A 22,975-nucleotide genomic window follows, 5' to 3' on the forward strand; every position below is an offset into this window, starting at 1 on the left:
TTGGGTTCCTATTTGGGAAAAGGTAAGAATACACCATACATAAGAATAAACTCCAAATGGATTTAGAGATCTAAATGTAACAAATGAAAAGTGATATTGGAAAAACTGGTGAAATTTGAGTAAGGTGCTGTCATTCACTTAGTAAATATTGTACACATGTTAATTTCCTGGTTTTAATAATTGTCCTGTGGTTATGTAAGATGTCACTGTTAGGGGAAACTGGGTGAGGGACATATGAGAATGCTCTGTACTTTTTTTGCAACTTTTCTCTAAGTCTAAAATTATTTCAAAATTAAAAAGTTTTAAATTATTGGATAGCATACCAAAAAATTAAAATAAAAATGTTCCACACAAAGTGGGACCAGGGCTTATCCTTTGAGCCCTAAGAAGGCACCATACTGGTACCAACTAGTGGAGAGAGGTGTTAGAGGGCAGCCAGACTCCAAATGAGAGTGAGTGCCAGGAGGCAGCAGGGATACAAATCAAGAAGTCATCACACTGATTGTAGTTCACTTACTACCGTATGTAAGATGACATATAAGACTTTAGGTGGAGGTGGGAAGTTTTAATATATACACAATAATTAATTGTTTTTGAGTTTGGCCACCATTTATTTCAAAGCTTTGAAACTTGGTGGTGGTGTGAATTCACATGCTGAGGGATGGAAGGATGGATGGAAAATGCTGAAGAAACGAGTATTGGTTATCTTCCTTTTAAAGACACCCATGCCTTAACATTAAGGTTCAAAGTATAGCTGGTGGTGTTGAGGAGCTGGAATCTTAAGAAAATCAGAAATCTTCTGCTTGTTAGTTATAGAAAGCTCATATCTAGGTCTTTAATTATAAAGAAGCTTAGCAAAAATGACATTTAAAAAAAAATCAGTTAAGTAACCTTTTCCTCCCAAAAGTCTTAGTACCATGATGAGATAGACAATTCTGTTAGGTCATGGTTTATCTCTACCATATGTGATTAGGGCTCAGGGTAATGCAGGACAGACGTGTCTATTGAAAAGCTACTTACTCCTATGAAGTAAGAAAGTCCTTAAGAAAGAGTTCATTGGTTTGTGGGCTAGATGGACATTTTACATTTACCCGAAGAAAGATTTGTTATTTCTATGATTCTGATGGTGCCATTTCTTCATCCTCTGATTTTTGTCATAAAATCAAGCAGGAATCATAATAGGCATAGTTTTATTATTTTGTTTTTTTGGAATTGTGTTTTAAATAAAAGCAGAAGAGTTGATTAAATGAAATGTTTGTAGTCACTTATAAATAAATTTGGGACTAGGTTTAGTTATGCAAGCCTTTGTTATAATAGTGTCTCCACAAGAAAATCCAGTTCGTATTGCATCACCTAACTCCCAGCTTTTGTTTCCCCCAAGAACATAATTTACCATATGTACAAAGACTGCTGCTATTTGGATTCCCATGGACATCTTTATCCAGCGTTTTGTCAGAGGGGAAATTGCCTTATACATAATCTGAAATAATTGAAATAATTGGAAGTATAATGAGAGCCAACATTTAGAAGCTCCCTTGTGTTCTTTGTACTCTGCAAAATAAAGCTATCACTGAATGCATTCATGTTTTAAAATTTAAGCAGACATGGTAAATGAATCTTGTTTTCCAAATGTGCAGAGCGGCTCATAGAAGGTGGTTGGTGTCCCTAAAACAGGTGTTAAAAGATCTTTTTAAGCTTCCCAATACATTTGCAAATTTACTATGATGAAGTGGCAATTCGTAGTATAGAGCTGATTACAGAAATCAGGATATAGTTGAACTGTATTTTTAAAAATTCATCATTTTATTTCCTGTTCCTCTGCTTTTTATGATAGGTGTAACATCGTTAATAATGTTCTTCGTTGTGTCTGAGTGATTTGTAGGCTTGTTTTGTTTTTAGTGGTTGATAAGAAAGGGCTTAAAAAAGAAAGTCATTCGTATGTGTGGCTTCCAAGATCCATGTTAGCATCTGACCAAATTTTGCATTCTTACTCATTTTTTACATGGATTCTGCTCCATTTCTGCATTCAAGTTTAGAAGTCACACTGAGGTTAACTGAAAAGTGTGAGAAAAGGCTTAGGTACAGCAAGCTGGGATTTCCTTCTTAAGGAAATATTTTTGAAGTGTCATCATTAGACCTTTGTTTTATATGCCCTGTTGGGGTGTGTTCAGGGGGAGGTTTTTGTCAGTTGTAAAATTTCAGACTCTGGAACCAGAAACGTGTGGATTTGAATACCAGTTCTATCATGTACTTACCAATGGTGTGATCTCGAAAGTTTCCCTGCCTTCTAAATGAGAGTTTAGTCTCTACATAGTAGGAACAAAGTAAAGGATCAACCAGTGAAGTGCTAGCTATTTAATATTTTTATAATTTTGTGGGGCATCTACTTTACTTTTCATATTTTGGAGGCTGCATTTGTCATCATTCCTCATATTATCAGGGTTATTTGAAACAACAGAATCCACTCTGGCTAGTTTGAGCAGAAGCAGAATTTGTTGAAGAATATTGGGTAGTTAAGTGCACAGCCTGGGACAGAGCCCAAAATGCCATCCAGGTTGTTTTGGGGCAACTATCACCACATCACTTACACGGGTGGCTCTACCCTGCTGCCCTCGGAAAGACCGATACTTCCTCCGTGGTCCCCACAGGAGGGAGCCTCCCTGTGTCCTCAGATTGCTTACTTCCAAGGCTAAGTCCTGAGCAGGGCGTCTAGAGGGTAGAGCCTGGTCACGCGGTGCTGCCCTGGCCTCATCGAGGCTGGGGAAACCAGTTGTCTGGCTCTGACTTGGGAAGTAGGACCAGTAAAGAAAGAAATTCCTCAAACATTTCAAGGATTCAAAAGGTGCTCTGCAGGCAGAAAAAGCTCTCCAGGGGCATTTTTGTTATGGTGGATTGATTCATAAAGACAAAAATATATCCAAATTAAAAGAAAGGTGACTTTGGCTTATTATTTCTTTCCTCAAATCATGTATTTTATTTTTAAAGTCGACTTTGTTTTCAGACATATCTGTGTCACTCGCCCTTATCATTCAGTTTTTTGCCCCTAAATATATATAGGACAGCTTGACTTTGTGGTCCATAAACACAAAACCTAAGCAAATTAAACCTAAGGGAATAAAAAGTCATTTTCCTTACCGCCAAACCTACACTAGCGTTTATCATGACTGGCATCACTGGCTGACCTGTTTCTCTATGTGGAAATCTTGGAGTTATTTTTCTCCTCCATGTTGTAGGAAACTGCCAATTTTTCCTTTCTGATATTTTTTCCTTTAGACATCATTCTGCTTTTCCGACATTTTTTCCTTTAGTCATCCTTCTCTTATCTTACCTAAAAACCTGAAAGTTAGGTCGCTGACTTGGATCGATGTGGAGAAAAGGAGCATGCTAGCCCTGAGGAGTACTGTGATTCAACCAGAAGAAACAGGAGTCCCTTTTTTAAAAACAAAAATAGGTATTTTGCCCTAATTTTAAAAGAAATATATAATGATTGTTGGAAATTTAAAAGCTAAAAAGTCTGAAAAAGGAAAATAAATTTCCCCACGCCATTTCCTGCAGAGATAGCATTTTGCCATGTTTTCTTCGGTGTTTTTTTGCATACGTGCTTGGGAGTGGGGAGGGAGAGAGAAAGAGGGCGGTTGTTTTTACAAAACTGGAATATATGTAATGTTAAATCCTGCTTTCTTCATTTGTGTCATAGACAGTTTTCTATATCTTTTAATAATAGCTAATATTTATTGTTTACTATGTGGTAGCTACTCTTCTGAACACTTTATCCATATTAATTCATTTAATCTTTTCAAGAGTCCCTAAATAAGTATGTATTATTATTATCTACCTTTGTTATATGAGGAAACTGAGTCACAGAAATATTTTAAAAGTTGTCCGTGCTCACAAAGCTAGTTAAGTGTTAGAGGTGCAATTCTAACCCAGACTTCATCCAGAGTGTGTGGCTTTTAACAATTATACTGTTGACTTCCCTCATTTTGAAACATGATTTGTAATAGCTATATGATATTCAATCATGAATAGTATTGATTTTGCTTTTGTCCCTTAATATTTCATTTTTGTGAACAATTTCCTTGGCTTGTGGAAATTAATTAATGTGATTTGCAAACATAGTATTTAATGGCCACGTAATATTCACTTGTATGACTATTTGTATGAATCCTGAGGCTGTGTCCAGTTTTTAAGCTGGTAAACAGTGCTGTGGTAGTATTCCTCTCTGGCCTGGGCATCTTTGGGGCTAGGGTCTTACCACCACGGCTAGGACAAGGGCCTTGTTTCAGGAGTCTGTGCCAAAGAAAAGGAAGATGCACCACAGTTTACGTGGACAGGAGATAATTTTGATACATTGATTTCTGGAAAATCAAGAGAAATTTGATCATTCTGACCCACCTCTGAAGGCAGACAAAATATGAATCTTTTGTGGCCTACATCCTGATTTCCCCAGCATCCTGTTAGCATAGAGAAAACAAGGCAGATGAAATAAATGACCAAGAAAATCAGAATGAAGGCGAAGAAAATATCAGAGCTGCTATTGCAGCAGAGTGCAGGCAGCTTCATAACCAAGAGATCTCATCGGGGAGGAGAATCCATGGGGAGATGCCCTGGCTGCAGTGGAAGGAGCACTTCTTGGTCTCTATGAATATGATGAGCTGAAGTAGAAAAAGAAAACAGTTGTATTTGCTCAGCTTCATGGAAGTGGAATCAGTAGGCCTGGCAGAAAGGGGTCCTATTTGCTTTTGGGCAGAAGTTGGCTGCCTATTTGATGGAGACTCCAGCCATTGAGATGATGCCTCCGATATTTGCACTAATTATTGAGAAGAATCTCTAAAGTGCTAATAGTAAAGCTCAGGTGCAGATCACACCTAAGTCTTGGACTGAAGGACAGAAAATTAGATCTTTTTTAAGTGTGGCCAAAGGATGTAACGAACCTCCAGTCTTCTTGGAAATTCACTACAGGGGCAGCCTCAATGCAAGCAATGTGCCACTGGTCTTTATGGGAAGGGAATTTCCTTTGACTCTGGTGGTAGCTCATCAAGCCTTCTGCAAATATTGACCTCCAGAGGGCTGACATGGGAGAAGCTGCTGTATGTTCAACCATTGTGGCTGCCTCAAAGCTCAGCTAGCCACTTAATAGATTTAGCCCTCTTTGTGAAAATAAGCCTAAGTCTAAGAATGTGGAGACCATACAAGTTGACAGCATTGATGCTGGCTGAAGGAAGGATCCTATTAGCTGACATTCTCTATTATGTGCACATCTTCGATACAAAGTTCATCAGAAATGTTTCAACCTTAACAGGTGCCACAGACGTAGCTTTGGAGGCAGGTATTACTGGAATTTTTACCAGTTCATACTGGTGGCGTACCAAACTGTTTGAGGCCAGCGTTGAAATGGAGGACAGTGTCTGGGGGATGTCTCTCTGAACACTATACAAGACAGGTTGCAGATTGTCAACTTACTGATGTTAATAACATTGTACAATATAGATCTGAGGGGCCGTGTACATGTTCAGTGTAGCAGAACATATTTCTGGCTCATTCAAAGTGGGCCCATTTACACATGCCGGGTGTGATGGCTAATAAAGATGAGGTTCCACATCTTAGGAAAAGCGTGACCAGAAGGCTAACCAGGACTCTTAGAGAGTTCTTAGGTTCAGTCAAGACAAGGGTAATGTTTAATATGAATGCTATGAATTTCCTACATTCTGTCCTAAATTGGACAGTTGGACTTCAAAATATTTTTTAATAAATGGATGAAAATCTTTTAAAGGAAACAAGGGATGACACTTTTTAAATGCAGAATAAAATGAAATATGTATTCCTTTATTCTTTTTTAATTTATGCAATGATTCAGTGATTTTAAAAATAAAGGTAATAGCTGTTTTTAAAGATATTTTATCAATGGTAATTAGTTATTTACAAATTGCCTAGTCACTTTTCAGTGTGTGCAACTGAATTGAGAGGCAAAAATACAGTGTTTTGAATTTGTGATACTAGAGACTGAGAACAAAGTAAAGTTACCGTACAGTTTTCATAGTAAATTCAATTTTTATACAACAAAATAAATTATACTGTAGAAGTGATTCTTATCCATAAGCCTTGGCCAAATCACTAATCATTTCCTAGGTCAAAGGGTTATGAATATTTTTAAGACTTTTGATACATTTTGCCAAATTACTCTCTAGAAAGTTCATGTCAATTTACTTTTCCACCAAAGTATTTTGTTTTATCAATTAGTAATTGTAAGCTCTGCAAGAAAAATGCCATGCCTGGTTTTTATTTTATTATTGTGCATCTTGTCAAGCCCAGCACCTCACCATATAGTAGAGGCTCAGTAAATGTTTTTGAATAAATGAGAGAAATGTGTTTAATGACTGCCATTTTTGGACTTTTAAGTATTTTACTTTTTTCCCTGGCTTTTCTTTATATGCTGCTTTGCATATGCATATTTCTGCTTAAGAAAGACGGTAGCCTGTTTGCACTGCTGTACCTGTTTTGAATTACCAGGTAGGCAGTAAGAGTAGGATTAGCCTACGGAATATTACAAAGCTTAAATTTATTTTTTTACGTTTGACCCTAGGCTTTTGCAACACACGATTTTTTTTCTGTATGTAATCTGTTAATATGGTGAATTACCTGAAATAATTTCCACATGTTAAACTTACATATGCATGACACTCAACTTGGTTATGATCTAAAGTTTGGACATATGTTGTTTAAGATCTGCTTTTATGTTCAAAGTTGAGATAAGCTTGTAATTTTCCTATTTTCTACTGTCTTTGTGGGATTTTAGTGTCAAAGTTTTAATAGCCCCATAAAATGACTTGGAGAGAATTCTTTCTCTTTCTGTTTCTGGAAGATTGCATAATAAGGTGGAAATTACCTGTTTAGTAGAACTCATTTGTAAAACTGTCTGGGCCTGGTGTTTTCTAAGTTAGAATAATTTTGTGTGTGTGTGTGTGTGTGTGTGTGCATGAGGAAGATTGGCCCAGAGCCAGCGGCCAATCTTCCTCTGTTTCCTTGAGGAAGATTGTTGCTGAGTTAACATCTGTGTCAATCTTCCTCTGTTTTGTATGTGGGACACTGCCACAGGGTGGCTTGACGAGTGGTGCTAGGTCCGTGCCTGGGAACCGAATCTGTGAACCTCTGGCCCCCAAAGCAGAGCGCACGAACTTAACCACTACATCACTGGGCTGGTGCCATAAGTTAGAATATTTTTTAACTGCTGATTCAACAGAGGGAAAGGCTTAGGATGATTCAGGCTTTCTATTTCTTCTTAACTCAGTTTCAGTAATTTATATTTTTCTAAGGATTTGTCCATTTCATCTAAATGTTCAGAATTTTGGTAAAAGTTCAGAAAAACCTTTTTCATCTGCTACAACTATTATTTAGTATCAGTCTCTAATGTTTCTTGTGATGTCCAATCTCATATTTGCCTCATCTGTTAAATTTCTGATATCAATTTTTTTTTTCATTTCTAGAAATACTATTTGGTTATTTTACAAATCTGCCTATAAGATTTGAAAGTCTTGTATTCCCTGAGCATACTTTTGATACTTATTTTATTTCTTTAAACATACTTATTATAAATTCGTCCATAATTAAGATACCTACAGTTTTGTGGCTCTGGTTCCCTAAGTTGTTTCTGATGCCCAGCTCCTGTCTTGGGTGATTTTGTCCTGACAGGCTCGTGTTCTCCTTGGAACTTTATCTGTGGGAGTTCTTTGAGGCCTGGGTTGACAGTGTGGTTTTTGCAGACAGGATTTAGTCATAAATAGGGTGAATTCTAATCTCAAACATGCCTAAGAGTGGACTCGTGCTCAGGAATTCTCAGGTGTGCCTTCCCCCTGCCCCATGCCAGACTCTGAGCGAAGGCCAAGGCAGGCAAGTAGCCTCCCCTGCTGTCTTCCTCTAGAATGCAGATTTTTCCAGGTCATGCACTGGGGAGTGGCAGGGAAGAAGGGGCAGGGATCTCAGGAGTCTCCCATCCAACCTCCTGAGGGTTTTTTTTGTTTTTTTTTGTGGGGAAGATTGTCGTTGAGCTAACACCTGTTGCCACTCTTCTATTTTATGTGGGACGCCACCGCACCATGGCTTGATGAGTGGTGCTAGGGCTGTGCCTGGGATCCAAAACTGCAAACTCTGGGCCACTGAAGCAGAGCACGCAAACCTAACCACTGTGCCACCAGGCTGGCCCCCCAACCTCCTGTTTGGCAGGGCCCCAGGCTTGTCCTCTGACCCCGGAATTCCGCAGGTTAAAGCTCGCCCTTTAGTCTAGACCTTCAAGGGTAGGCAGAGGCCTCAGGGAAAACTCTTTCTTCAGCCCTGGCTTACCAAGAGGCTTTGGGATTCTTTCCTATCTCATAGGATTCAGTTATTCTTCTTACAATTCAGCTACGTGTTTAAAAGATTTAAAAAAATATTTATTCAGCATTTTTAGTCTTTTATACTAAGAGAGCTTCTTCTGACATTAAGTCTACCATATTGGAAGAAATAAGAGTTAGATCTTTTTTTTTTACTAGAAGAAAAATATGAGTTTTCAATCTTATGTGGTAACTCTTCAGAAGTTACACTCATAGGTCAACTCAGTTTTTTACATCAGTCATAAGCAGGGAAATATGTTAAAAAGTAGCAGAAGCTACCATTTTAGGTGTCTTAATAGTGTAAAGTGCTGCGTGCTTTCCAGGGATGATCTCATTCAATCCCTCCTCACTGTTCTATGAGAGGCATATTTTCATCCTCATAGTAAAGACGAGGGCACTGAAGCTCGTTTAGAGGGAGTCGGGTGACTTGCCCAAGATCACACAACTAAGAGGTAATTTGTAATGTTGGCTTTGGGTCATCAGGAAAAGGTTAAATTATGCTTCATGAAATCTTTTTGGGCTTGGTGCATTGCTATTTTAAAAGGCAGAAAAAGAGGTAATGTATCTTAAATTCTCCATTTAAATTGTGTTGCTGCAGATCAACGTGGTGTTGCTGTATGAAAAGGGTAAGCCTATCGAAGGAATACTGAGGGCGGTTTACCTTGCCTTCTTTACTACTTTGCCTCCTCTGACAAAAATTACTCTTAGATACCTCTCAAGGATTTTTCTGGATATCAAATCCCAGAACACATTTGTAAGCCTGGATGAGAAGGGAAACTCTGGCCAAGGACTTCAGCAATTTATTGCTGGAAGTGGATCCTCTTTGTTTCATAATACATCGCAAAACACTTTTCTCTCACAACTTGTGCTAACTGTGAGGTATTTGGTTATAGTGTTAATAGAAACTTCTCTCTGTGAAGGTGGTTTTTAAAAAGATTTGTGATTTTTTTTTCCAGTTGAACCTTAGTGTTACGAATTGGACTTGGAAAATGTGACTTTCTTAGTACGTAATTTCACATGATGTTTGAAGTAGTGCTTTCTCAGGTGGTGAGTGTTTAAAGCAAACCTTTTTTTCTGTGACATTGTTTCCTGTTTGCCAGTCTGGGGATAGATATTGAAACTACAATGTCTGCGTGTTTTTCTCAATCAAGTTTTCTTTATCCTAAAGTAGTCAGTCTCTGTCAGTTCAGGCAAATCAGGAAAAAGATTTCTGGGAAGACACTCTTTGCCCAAATTCAAGAGTAGGTGGTTACGTTGGCCTTTTGAGTCCCTCTGTGGAAGGCTAGTAACTGAGACCTGTGCCGCTGCCTGCAGGGTCTCCACCGGCATTAAATCGTGAGCCCTCCCACGTCCTGATACTTCTAGGTCAAGAACTGAACAAAGAACATGAGTCACCACCACTTTGGAACTTCTCCCCCACGGCTCCCTGACTTGCATCTCAACAAGTCTCCTTTCTCCTGGTCCACTTCCCTTGCCTCTGCAAGCTCTAGCCTCAAGGAGAGGGGTAAGGGAGGCCAGGATTCACACGCACTAGGGTCCTTCTCCCTTTCTGTGCACTATCTTATAATTCTTTTGTCAGTGAATCTATACCAGCAAAGAAGACAGTACACTAGTCTGTGTCTCATTAAGTCATCCTGTTAGACCAAACCTTGTGTATCCACAGTGCTTTAATCATCTAAGCTAAACTAAGAACCTATTCTGGAAAATGCTTTGGTCTTTTTTTCAGCTTTTTCATCAAGTAAACTCAGATGTGTTTCTTAGTACCTGATACGATCATTTTCTCATTTGTAAAATGACATTTTTTTTATTGAGGTAACGTTGGTGTATAACATTATATAAATTTCAGATGACAGCATTATATTTTGAATTCTGTGTAGACTGTATCATGTTCACCAACCAAACACTAATTACCATCCATTATCATACACATGTGTGAATCACCCCTTTCGCCCTCCTCCTCCCCATATCCCCTCTGGTAACCACCAATTCAGTCTCTGTCTCTGTGTGTTTGTTTGTTGTTGTTTTTATCTTCTATTTATGAGTGAGATCATACGGTATTTGACTTTCTCCTTCTGACTTATTTTGCTTAGTATAACACCCTCAAGGTCCATCCATGTTGTTGCAAATGGCAAGATTTCATCTTTCTTTATGGCTGTGTAGTATTCCATTGTGTACATATACCATATCTTTATCTGTTCGTCCCTTCTTGGGCACCTACACTGCTTCCAAGTCTTGGCTATTGTGAATAATGCTGCGATGAACATAGGGGTGCATATATTTTTATGCATTCATGTTTTCACGTTCTTTGGATAAATACTCAGCGTTTGAATAGCTGGATCATATGGTAGTTCTCTTTTTAATTTTTTGAGGAACTCCATACTGTTTTCCATAGTGGCTGCACCAGTTGGCACTCCCACCAACAGTGTATGAGCGTACCCTTTTCTCCACATCTGTTCTGACACTTGATATTTCCTGTCTTGTTAATTATAGCCATTCTGATAGGTGTGAGGTGATATCTCATTGTAGTTTTGATTGGCATTTCCCTAATAATAAATGATGTTGAACATCCTTTCATGTGCCTCTTGGCCCTCTGTATATCTTCTTTGGAGAAATGTCCAGATCTTCTGCCCATTTTTCGATTGGGTTTTCAGTTTTTTTGTTGTTGTTGAGATGTATGATTTCTTTACAGATTTTGGATATTAACCCTTTATCAGATATATGGTTTGCAAATATCTTCTCCCAATTGTTAGGTCATCTTTTCATTTTGTTGATGGTTTCCTTTGCTGTACAGAAGCTTTTTAGTTTGATGTAGTACCATTTAGATTTTTTTTTTCTATTGTTTCCCTTGCCCAGTGAGACAGGTACTTGAAAATATGCTGCTAACACTGATGTCGAAGAGTGTACTGTTTACGTTTTCTTCTAGAAGTTTCATGGTTTCAGGTCTTACATTCAAGTCTTTAATCCATTTTGAGTTAATTTTTGTGTATGATGAAAGATAATGGTCTACTTCCATTCTTTTGCATGTGGCTGTCCAGTTTTCCCAGCGCCATTTATTGAAGAAACTTTCCTTTCCCCATTGTATGTTCTTGGCTCCCTTGTCAAAAATTACCTGTCCATAGATGTGTAGAGTTGTTTCTGGGCTCTCGATTCTGTTCCATTGATCTGTATGTCTTTTTTGTGCCAGTACCATGCTGTTTGGATTACTGGAGCTTTCTGGTATATTATGAAATTAGGGAGTATGATCCCTCCAGCTTTGTTCTTTTTTCTCAGGATTCCTTTGGCTATTCAGTGTCTTTTGTTGTTCCACATTAATTTTAGTATTCTTTGTTCTGTTTTTGTGAACAATGTTGTTGGAACCTTGATAGGGATTGCACTGAATCTGTGGATTGCTTTAGGAAATATGGACATTTTAACTATGTTAATTCTTCCAATCCAAGAGCATGGAATATCTTTCCATTTCTTGGTGTCTTTTTAAATTTCTTTCAACAGTGTTTTATAGTTTTCAGTGTACAGGTCTTTTGCCTCGTTGGTTAAATTTATTACTAGGTATTTTATTCTTTTTGTTGCAATTGTAAATGGGATTATATTCTTAATTTCTCTTTCTGCTACTTTGTTGTTAGTGTATAGAAACACAACTGATTTTTGTATGTTGATTTTGTATCCTGCAACTTTTCTGTATTCATTTACTATGTCTAAAAGTTTTTTGGTCGCTTCATTCGAGATTTCTATATATAAAATCATGCCATCTGCCAATAGTGACAGTTTCACTTCTTCTTTTCCAATTTGGATCCCTTTTATTTCTTTTTCTTGCCTGATTGCTCTGGCTAGGACTTCTGGTATTACTTTAAGGAAGAGTGCCAAAAGTGGGCATCTTGTCTGGTTCCTGTTCTTAGAGGGTTAGCTTTCAGTTTTTCTCTGTTGAGTATGATATTAGTATGTGGGTTTGTCATATATGGCCTTTATTATCTTGAGGTACTTTCCTTCTATACCTGTTTTATTCAGAGTTTTTTTTCATAAATGGATGCTGTATCTTGTCAAATGCTTTCTCTGCATCTATTGAGATGATCGTGTGATTTTTATTCTTCATTTCCTTAATTTGGTGTATCACGTTGATAGATTTGCGGATGTTGAACCATCCCTGCATCCCTGGAATGAAACCCACTTGATCATGATGTATGATCTTTTTAATGTATTGTTGTATTTGATTTGCTAGTATTTTGTTGAGGATTTTTGTATCGGTGTTCATCAGTGATATTGGCCTGTAGTTTTCTTTTTTCGTGTTGTCCTTGTCTGGTTTTGGTATCAGGATAATGTTGGCTTTGTAGAGTGAGTTAGGAAGCCTCCCCTCCTCTTCAATTTTTGGAAGAGTTTGAGAAGGATAGGTATTAAGTCTTCTTTGAATGTTTCGTACAATTCACCAGGGAAGCCATGTGGTCCTAGACTTTTATTTTTGGGCAGTTTTTGATTGCTGTTTCGATCTCCTTACTGGTGATTGGTCTATTCAAATTCTCTACTTCTTCTTGGTCCAGTTTTGGAAGGTTGTATGTTTCTAAGAATTTATCCATTTCTTCTAGATTATCCAATTTGTTGGTGTATAGCTTTTCATAGTATTCTCATAGGCTTATGTTTCTGAGATGTCCATTATAATTTCTCTTCTTTCATTTCTGATTTTATTTGAGCTTTCTCTCTTTTTTTCTTGGTGAGTCTATCTAAAGGTTTGTCAATTTTGTTTTTCTTTTTAAAGAACCAGCACTTTGTTTCATTGATTTTTTTTCTATTTTTTTTTTTTAGTCTCTATTTCATTTATGCCTGCTCTGATTTTTATTATTTCCTTTCTTCTACTGATGTTAGGCTTCGTTTGTTTTTTCTAGATCCTTCAGGTGAACTGTTGGATTGTTTATTTGAGATTTTTCTTGTTTTTCGAAGTAGGCTTCTATTGCTATAAACTTCCCGCTTACAACGACTTTTGCCATATCATAAATTTTGGCATGTTGTATTTTAATTTTCATTTGTCTCCGGGTGTTTTTTGATTTCTGCTTTGATTTCTTCATTGACCCAATTGTTGTTCGGTAACATTTTATTTAATTTCCACATATCTGTGGCTTTTCCGATTTTCTTCCTGTAGTTGATTTCTAGTTTCATACTGTTGTGGTCAGAAAAGATGCTTGGTATTATTTCAGTCTTCTTAAATTTATTGAGACTTGTTTTTTGGCGTAATATATGATCTATCCTGGAGAATGTCCCACATGCATTTGAAAAGAATGTGTATTCTGCAGTTTTGGGACAGAATGTTCTGTGTATATTACTATGTCCATCTGATCTAATGTGTCATGTAAGGCCAATGTTTTCTTATTGATCTTCTGCTTGGATGATCTATCCGTTGGTGTAAGTGGAGTGTTAAAGTCCCCTACTATTATTGTGTTACTGTCTATTTCTCCTTTTATGTCTGTTAATACTTTCTTTCTTTAGGTGCTCCTATGTTGGGTGCATATGTATTTACAAGTGTTATATCTTCCTGTTGGATTGTTCCCTTTATCATTATGTAGTGCCCTTCTTTCTCTCTTGTTACAGTTTATGTTTTAAAGTCTATTTTGTCTGATATAAGTATTGCTACTCAAAGTTTCTTTTCATTGCCATTTGCATGGAGTATCTTTTTCCATCTCTTCACCCTCAGTTTGTGAGTGTCTTTAGGTCTGAAGTGTGTCTCTTGTATGCAGCATATATGTGGGTCTTGTTTTTCTATCCAATCAGCCACCCTATGTCTTTTGATTGGAGCATTTAGTCCAGTGACATATAAAGTAGCTATTGATAAGTATGTACCTATTTCCATTTTGTTTCTTTGTTCTGAGTGTTTTAGTAGTTCTCTCTGTTCTTTTCTTCTTCTCTTGCTCTCTTCCCTTGTGATTTGATGGCTTTCTTTAGTATTATCTTTGGGTTCCTTTCTCTTAATTTTTTCTGTATTTATTATAGGTTTCTGGTTTTTGATTACCATGAGGTTCATATATAATAACCTATGTATATAGCAATCTATATTAAGTTGATGGTCTCTTAAGTTTGACCTCTTGCTAAAAGCTCTACTCTTTTACTCCTCTCCTCCCACATTTTATGTTTTTGATATCATATTTAACCTCTTTTTGTGTGTGTGTATCCATTACCTTCTTATCATAGAAATAGATAATTTTAGTACTTTTGTCTTTTGACCTTCATATTAGCTTCATACGTGGTTGATCTGCCACCTTTACTGTATATTTGCTTTTACCGGTGTTTTTATTATTATTTTTTTGATAATTGTCTTATTCCAATTTGTGGTCTTTTCTTTTCCACTTAAGTCTTTTTAGCACTTCTTGTAAGGCTAGTTTATTGGTGACAAACTCCTTTAATTTTTGCTTGTCTGGGAAACTCTTTCTCTCTCTTTCCATTCTGAATGATAACCTTGCTGGTTAGAGTATTCTTGGCTGTAGGTGTTTTCCTTTCAGCACTTTAAATATATCGTTCCACTCCCTTCTAGCCTGCAAGGTTTCTTCTGAGAAGTTAGCTGATAGCCTTATGGGGTTTCCTTTATATGTAACTTGTGGCCTTTCTTTTGTAGCTTTTAGGATTCTCTCTTTATCTGTAACGCTTAACATTTTAATTATAATGTGTCATGTTGTGGGCTCTTTGGGTTTGTGTTGTTTAGTACTCTCTGTGATTCCTGTACCTGGATGTCTTTTTCCTTCTTTGTGGTAGTAAAGTTTTCAGCTGTTATTTCTTCGAATAGATTCTCTGCCCCTTTGTCTCTCTCTTCTCCTTCTGGGACACCTATAATATGGATGTTAGTTGTCCCAGAGGTCCTTTAGACTGCCCTCATTCTTTTTAATTCTTTTCTCATTTTTTCTGTTCAGCTTGGGTGATTTCCTCTACTCTTTCATCCAGCTCACTGATCCGTTCTTCTGTATTGTCTGCTGTGCTATTGAATCTCTCTAGTGAATTTTTTATTTCCATTATTGTATTCCTCAGTTTTGATTGGCTCTTTTTTTATATTTTCCAGTTCTTTGTTGAAGTTCTTCCTGAATTCATCCATCTTCTCCTAAGATCAGTGAGCGTCCTTATGACTATTGGTTTGAACTCCTTATCAGGGAGATTGTTTATCTCTGTTTCATTTAATTCTTTTTCTGAAGCTTTATTCTGTTGCCTTATTTGGAATGTCTTCCTTTGTCTCCTCATTTTGCCTCTTTCTCTGTGCTTATATCTGTGTATTATGTAGATCAGCTATGTCTCCTGATCTTGGATTGGTAGCCTTATGTAAGAGATGCCTTATGAGGCCCAGCATTGAGCTTCCCTCCCATCACCAGTTCCAAATGTTCCAGGAGTCTCCCCTCTGTGGGCTACATGTGTCCTTCTGTTGTGGCAGAGTTGCTTTTGCTGCAGGTGCCCAGGGAAGCTAGGCTGTCCCCCTGGCTGGCTGGTTGTAATGCTCAGCTGCATGTGGCTGCTATTGTCCCTTCAGTCACTTTATCAGGTGTGGGAAGCCCCAGCACAGTTGGCTTAAGGGCCTGCAGCATGACTGGTTGATAGGCTCAGGGCCTTACAATTGCTATTGCCTCTGGCCTGCAAAGCCATTATCAGCTGTTTCAGGAGTGCAGCTGGGTGAGGCTGGCCCCAGGTGTGGCAGCACACAATTGTTTCAGGTGTTGGAAGGTGGGGCCTATCCCCTTTGTGGCTGTTTCAGAAGCATGAGTCTTCTGCAGCTCACAAGCCCTGCCACCCACAGGCCCACACACCCTGTCAACACAGTCCTGCTCAGTGCACCTGCCCTGACCCACTGAAGTGGACCCACTCACCCCACTGTAGAGGCCCCACACACTCTTCCAACACAGGCCTTCCCCTCACGCATGCTGTGCCCACAGAAGCAGACCCACTCACCCTACTGCATAGGTCCCACACACCTCACCTCTACAGGCCCACAAGTTGCCTGAGGGCTGGCTGTTGGGTGGGGCTGGTCCCTAGGGTGGGCTACCTGCCCTGGCTCAGCTGTATTAAATCAGTGCTCTTTAGTGGGTGGGGCAGACTCCTGGGCTAACAGGCTAGGCGCCGAACTCCAATGGCGTCTGCCAGTGTCTGTGTCAGCACGCCTGTACTAGGTCAGAATAATGGCTGCTGCCAATGTCCCAGTCCCTGGGGAGGTGGTCCCAGCCATCTCCTGCCTTGCCAGGATGCACCCAGAGCCTATCGAGTAAGTCTTTTGTCACCAAAGGACTGTGCACCTTTATGGTGATTTTAGGTGTCTTCTCCAAATGGGTGAATTTGTGCTGGGACCCTTTAAGAGCAGGCTTTCCTTTCCCCTTATATCCAATAGCTTTTCTGGGTGTATTCCCCGTTGTTGTTAACAGCCAGCAAAACCAGATATTATGACAGTTATCTTGGTTGTGCTGAGTCCAAAACCTGCTTATTGTGGCAAAGCTCTGCTGCTCAGATCCCCCACTCCTCCAGGAAAGGCTTCATACCTTAAGATTGCTCCAGGCCAAAGTGTCATGGCTAGAAGGTGGCTTTTTTCTCTCCAGAAAGGAATTTCTGCCTTTTCTACCTCAGTGAGCACTGTCCCTTGTTGTGGGGGTTCTTTTTATCCAGTTTTCAGTTCTCTCTCAGGTAATTATTCCAAGGGTAGTGTTGTGTCCATGGGAGAAGGTGAGTTCAGAGTCTTCCCAGGCCACCGTCTTCCCAGCAGTCCCCATAAGATGACTTTTAAAAACCTTATACCTTTATAGTATGTCATGAATATAAATAGCACAAAAATCTCAGATTTCTAAAGAGTTCATGTGACAGTAAGACTCAGGAAATAAGGGTTTTTTGCTTACCCTTTACTTTCTCTGGTAGAAGTGTAAATGAGCATTATTCCTTCAGAAATTAAAAGATGATTCAAAGAGAAATATAAAACTTTGCCAAAGCTTAGAAGTTAACTTCACTTTCTTCCTGCATTCATTGCAGTTCTGTTTTCTCTAGTCTTGCCCTCCTTGCTTTCTCCTTTCTTCCGTCCTTCTCTTTCTTCTCATTTGAGCTTCCATAATCTCTCACAAGAAAGTAGAAATTCATTTCCTTTTAAGAATTTATTTCTTCATTTCAATGTTGGGGATAATAATTGGAAAAAATTTCTCAAATTGAACTGTCATTTTGTTCCACATTCATTAGAAAAGGATAAAGCAGGATTTTGAGGCAGAACCTTAGCTTTCCCTTGTTCTCTGAGTGCCCCCATATATTCCTTCTCTACAATTATCAGTGTTCGTTTTCAGAATCAATAGGTAGAAACAGACTTTTAATAATTTCAGTGTCTTATTTCTTCTGGGATGCTTCAAGTGCGGGAAGCTGGGTAGGTAAAGTGAAAGGCTCCTTCTAGAATGTAAAAATCTAAAACTAAATGTAGTCGGCATTAAGGGGGGGGGGGCTGAAGATGCAGAGGTGTTACAGGTGACTCCCCTAAAGTATTCGCCGCATCCAGAAGTGAGCGTACTTCAGCTGACTTTCTGCGAGCAGCAGGTAGTACCTACATAAGTGCACTTTCCTTACAGTGGAAACAGATTCCATTGTATTTGTTTTTCCTCTTTAAAAGTTATATTTAAAATGTATGTAGATTTTATTTGTTTACAATAATTTTCTTATAACAGTACCATGAAATCTTTATCAGATTTGCATCTTCTTTCACTCATCAACACTGAGTTTATCCGTCCCAATACTTATATACCTCAGATTCAACTCAGTGTTCCATTTGTCAGAGGTAAATAAAATAGCTAAATAATTTACCAGTTATTGATATATTATGAATGTGCCAGCCTTCGATATGAACCTATGGAAACTAAGTATAGCGGGCACACTGTGGGTCTTCTATGTTGTTATCTTATAGATGCTGTGGTAATAGTATTTAGGATATAATAAGGTGAGAAGTAGAAAATCATTACATACTTAGATGTCAGTAAAACATCTGCAGAAATGTCTGAATACTTTATGAGCTTTGCTATATTTCATAATTGAATAAGACATTGTAATAGGTATGTTAATACAGATTTACAGAAACTCAGAAATGACAGGATTTAGAAGTCAGGGTTGGAACATGAACTTAGAAGTCAGACAGGTGAGGTGTAAAAGCTCAGCCCCTCCACATACTGCCTGTAGAACCTGAGACAAACATGTCTCTCAGCCTCTGTTTGCTCATCTGTATGTTAATAGTATTACTTACCTTAGGGGCATCCTAATGGTAACATCCGTGACCATATGAGAGTACTTGGAACAGAATAAGTGCTCAATAAATGGTTATTACTTTTATCCCTGCGACTGTTCCTTCTATTTCTGATCCCAAACATCTACTTCAGTGATTGGTACAGGCTTGACCCCTTATGTCTGGACACAGCGCTCTGTGGTCTGTACCACTCTGGTTCCTTACCTTATATTAGGTACCTGTGTTCCTTACCTTATATTAGTTACTAGAAAGGGTACCAGAGACGACAGTAAGAGTCACACCTGCGTTTCCACCACTCCCTGCTCTGACTGCCTTCCCTTAGGATGACGGAAAGCTCCTAAATGTACGCCCAGGGTTGCCAGTGAGATCGTAAGTTCCTTGGAAACAGGAACATCATCTTACACTTTTATAATATAATTCACAACACCCAGAACATTGCTGGGTGTAGGCCTAGCTATTCAATGAGAGAATGTCTTTAAAAATTCTATTCTAGGGATTGTATTGACAAGTAGAAATGGTTGCACCTGTGGAGAGCTGGCAAGGGAGTGTTGAGCCAGCTGGTGTCTCACTGCCCCTCCATCCCCAGGGCTCTGCCGTCCTTCATAAGCACATTAAATGAGGAGGTGAGAGCAGAAGAAGAAAAACATCAAACCTCAAATATAAAATGTCTTGTGGAGTGGTCCTTTCTCAGGATGGTGCTTATTTTTGAAGTCATGTATGTATTTACACTTGAATTGCGTACAAACTCACACAGGCCAGACCGTGGTCCTGATGTTTATAACTGAATCTGTAAGACTGATTGCTTGCCAAAGCATTCCTGCTAGCTGCTGCTGACGTTGTAACTGGTTTTTGTGATCTCCTGTAAACTAGTTTTGCCATATTATAGCTTAAGGTTAATGCAACACAAACAACATTATTTAGGCTTGTGTCTTCAGGGTGTGAAGTTCTAATTTTGGGTGAAAATGGCCAAATATATTGCTTTCTAAGCTTTATTGCTTTTTACTAGCTCTCATTTTTCCCCATCCCAAGTTATCAAACATGCTATAAAACTTAAAACTTCTCGTTTCTAAATATATGCCCTCAACTCTTTATTGTCTGAGAAAAATGGAGGAGAGAGCATTTCTCAGGTTATAAAAAAGAAAAAGGTGAAAAATCCACTCATGCTTTCTGATAGAACCGTAGCAGCACCCAGGCCTTCGGGACGAAGACCATTCTGGGAGAAGCCAGGGAAACGGCAAAAGCAATTTACGTTGTCCTTTCGGAATGAGAAAGGATGGGCTGAGGTCCTTTTCTCTAGCCACTTGCAGTTCCTGGCTCCTATATGCTTCCACCAGCAGGCATTCCTGAAGTTGTTGGCAAGGAAGAGATATCTTGACTGTTAAATACAGAAGCTATAGAAGTGCAACAGATACAGGCAGAAGAAAGGGTTCCTGGCAGAAGGCTGTAATTTTTTTTTTTAATGGGCAGAGGGTTACACCTGAGTTGAGGTTTACAGGCTATGGTCTAACAGTGGTTTTTAATCGCCCTACTCCCAGCAGCAGAAGCCTTTCCTTCAGCAGATTGACAGCCGCTAATTTAGAGAGCAGCTCAAAGAAAAGCTGCCCCCGCTTGAAGGCGCGTGGGACCGGAGCCCACTCTGCCAGCCAGCCTCTCCCTGCCCCGCTTCTCCATGTCGCTGCTGGAACCATCGCACCCGCAGCAGCTTGGAAACCACTGTGCTCCTCGCTCTTCTCTCCACCCAATCTGCTGCACTTGGCTTTGTTTTGCTCACTGACACCTTTGAGAGACTGTTAAAGCTTTGGACCCTATTCTAAGAAAAATGTACTTCCACTTAAGATTTTGCATGCAGTTTCAGGGCATTCTTAGACTGCTCCCCCACCACCATCTAAAGTAAATCCCCAGATCCAAACCCGTTTTAAAAGTCAGACTGCATGTTTTTCACGCTAAACAAAAACAACAGCAGACAAACGAAATACGATGATGTCAACCGCCTAAACACACTACCTCATAGTTATTTTAAGTTCTTTTTGGAATGAAACTGTAAGAAACCTAGATCCCAGTTCTAGCTCTGCAGCCATTAGCTGAGTTGCCTTCAACAAGTCATTTAAGACTTCTTTGAGCCTCAGTTTCTCTATCTGTAAAAAAATGGGATTTAACTGAATTATTTTTGAGGTCTCTTCCAGCTCTGGTGTTCTGTAATTCTGTGAACGCTTGAAATCAATAGTCCTCTCTACAACCAAGCATCGGTTTCTCTTGTTAAGTTTGGATCACTAAGTATTTGTGTGTGTGTGGTCCAGTTACCCCTGTGTCCTTACAATTCCATTATTGCACATTTCCTCTTCCCTCACATGTCCATCATCTCCATCCCCAAGCCAAAAGAAAATTGATTTATCTCCTCCCCTTTCTATGACTCATTGAGAGTGGTTAACTATTTCCCTGAGTTAAGCTCTCTAAATAAGTTTGGGCCAGATACAGGAAAAGATAGTGGTGACAGATAAGCGTCAGTGGATGGGGTGCTAATGTAGAGGGGATTTATGGGGGTGTACATGGGCACTTCGGTGAAGGAAGTAGGAGCACAGCTTGAGACAGAAGAGGGGCAGTGCCAGGACGTGGGATACACTCATTTTCAACCTAGGTCTCCTCAGCCTCCTTGAAGTTAACCCTACCATTCCCCTTCTCAGAAAAAAAGAATTCCTTAGTTTGAGGCAATCGTTTCTCCTAGCCTGTAAACCCCAGTCATGGTAACGATGCTGCTAAAGTTACAATTTATTGAGCATCGATTTTGCAATGGGTACAGTAATAGGAGCTTCGTGGATTTTATCTCCTTTAGTCATTATGGCCACCTTTTGGGAATGGTGCAACTATTTCTGTTTTTCACAGGAGGGAACTGAGGCTCAGAGAAGCTAAGTCAAAGCCTCACAGGCAGCAAACCACAGAGCGAGAATCCAAGCCCAAGTTTCTGGATTACAGAGCCTTTTCCCCCCTGTGGTGCTTGCCTGCTGGGCCGCCAGCATAGAACTATGAGAGAGTCCTGGGCTTGACAGAGCGGTAAGACGGCATCTGCCTCAGTGCGTCTGCCTGTAGGTGGGTTTGTTATTGCTGCTGCCCCTCACTTTCTGCAGGTACCTACAATTTATGAGATAATTTTCGAAGTGAGTGGCATGCCAAGAATAGAGGATAACCACTGGCATGTTTCTCAGGATGAAAAAGATTATTTTTTTGTTTGTCTTTTTATTTTGATTTTCTTTTAATTCATCACTCTGCGTGGCATGTTGGAGGAACCCAGTGAATGCATCGGATGGATGACTGACTACGTGATGTGTGCATGAATGAAAAGCAGATCATTGTCCAATGTTTAAAGGAACAGATTTGCAATAGTGGATTCAGAAAGCAAAACTGTCGCGTTCTCCACCAGTATGGCTTTATTGCCTACATTTCAGGAACAAAATATCATGTAACTGTGCACATAACTCTGTAAAGCTCGGGATAGGTTTTTTATATTTCATTTTCTAAATCCCTTTGTGCAGTTACAAGTAAAGTATTACACTGCTTTTGTTGGGAAAAGGACTTATTCTACATTGTAATGATTGCACCTGCTCTGTGACAAAGCCTTGATGTTTTTTTAAAAAGCCATTTTCCAATTTAATAGCTCAAGGAAGAAGATTGTCCCTAAGGGAACTGTGACACGACTTTACAATTTACTCATTGTACAATTGTCCTTCAGTGCAAAAACGGGGAAGAAAATAAGGATGAATGTGGAAGGAAAAAGCATAGAAGAACTGACGAAGCTCGAAGGTCATTAATGACTCTAAGAGGAGTAAAAATGATAAAGTGAACACAGAAAATCACATTCTGTGAAAAATGAAATAGGATTGCTCTTAGCAAGAAGAAAGTAAGGGAAAAACAGGACAGAGGAAAGCTCGTTAGTACCTTTGGGGAGAAGGAAGGAAGGACTGCACCAAATGAGTGACTGGGTTGGAGCAAAGAACAGGTTCAAGCCCCCACTAGAACTTCAAAACAAATTCCCCTAAAAATGGACGCCAGTAAGAGCACATCGTTAGGAGAGAAGCCTGACTTCCCGGACACAGTTCTCTGTTCCCAGGAGTAAAGTCCAGAGTGAACCCAAGTGCCTGATTGTCAGGAGACCCAGCGTGAACTGAGAAAGCTGCGGTGTGGGAAGTGTGTTGATCCTTTCTGACCGATGACGGGGCAGAGCTTCAGGTGGGTGGATTTCAGCCCCTCTGATGACATTTCCTGACATTACAAAATTATCAGTGTGAATGTCATGGTCCCCCTTCCCGCCACTGTATACCCCCTTTTTCTACCCTCTTCATCCTCATTGGGAAAGGCATTCATTAGCTGGAAGGCAGCAGCACTAGTGAAATGCACGTAACTCAGATTG

The 22,975-nt window shown here is 39.3% G+C and overlaps 1 protein-coding gene across 4 annotated transcripts in view; it reads left to right on the top strand.

Moving 5' to 3' along the window:
* Positions 1–22,975, top strand: part of UBE3D (ubiquitin protein ligase E3D) — a 155,280-nt gene that overhangs the window by 110,955 nt on the left and 21,350 nt on the right. The window contains exon 10 of one of the 4 annotated variants that reach the window (XM_046674352.1): positions 21,454–21,591. The exons of the other annotated variants lie outside the window; for them this stretch is intronic. Within the exon in view, the coding sequence (XP_046530308.1) occupies positions 21,454–21,480 (27 nt within the window). The 3' untranslated portion in view covers positions 21,481–21,591. Of the gene's footprint in view, positions 1–21,453; positions 21,592–22,975 lie in introns of those variants that run through there. 4 annotated transcript variants of the gene reach the window in all.

Source organism: Equus quagga, chromosome 11, assembly GCF_021613505.1.
Source record: "Equus quagga isolate Etosha38 chromosome 11, UCLA_HA_Equagga_1.0, whole genome shotgun sequence".
Taxonomy (NCBI): Eukaryota; Metazoa; Chordata; class Mammalia; order Perissodactyla; family Equidae; genus Equus; species Equus quagga.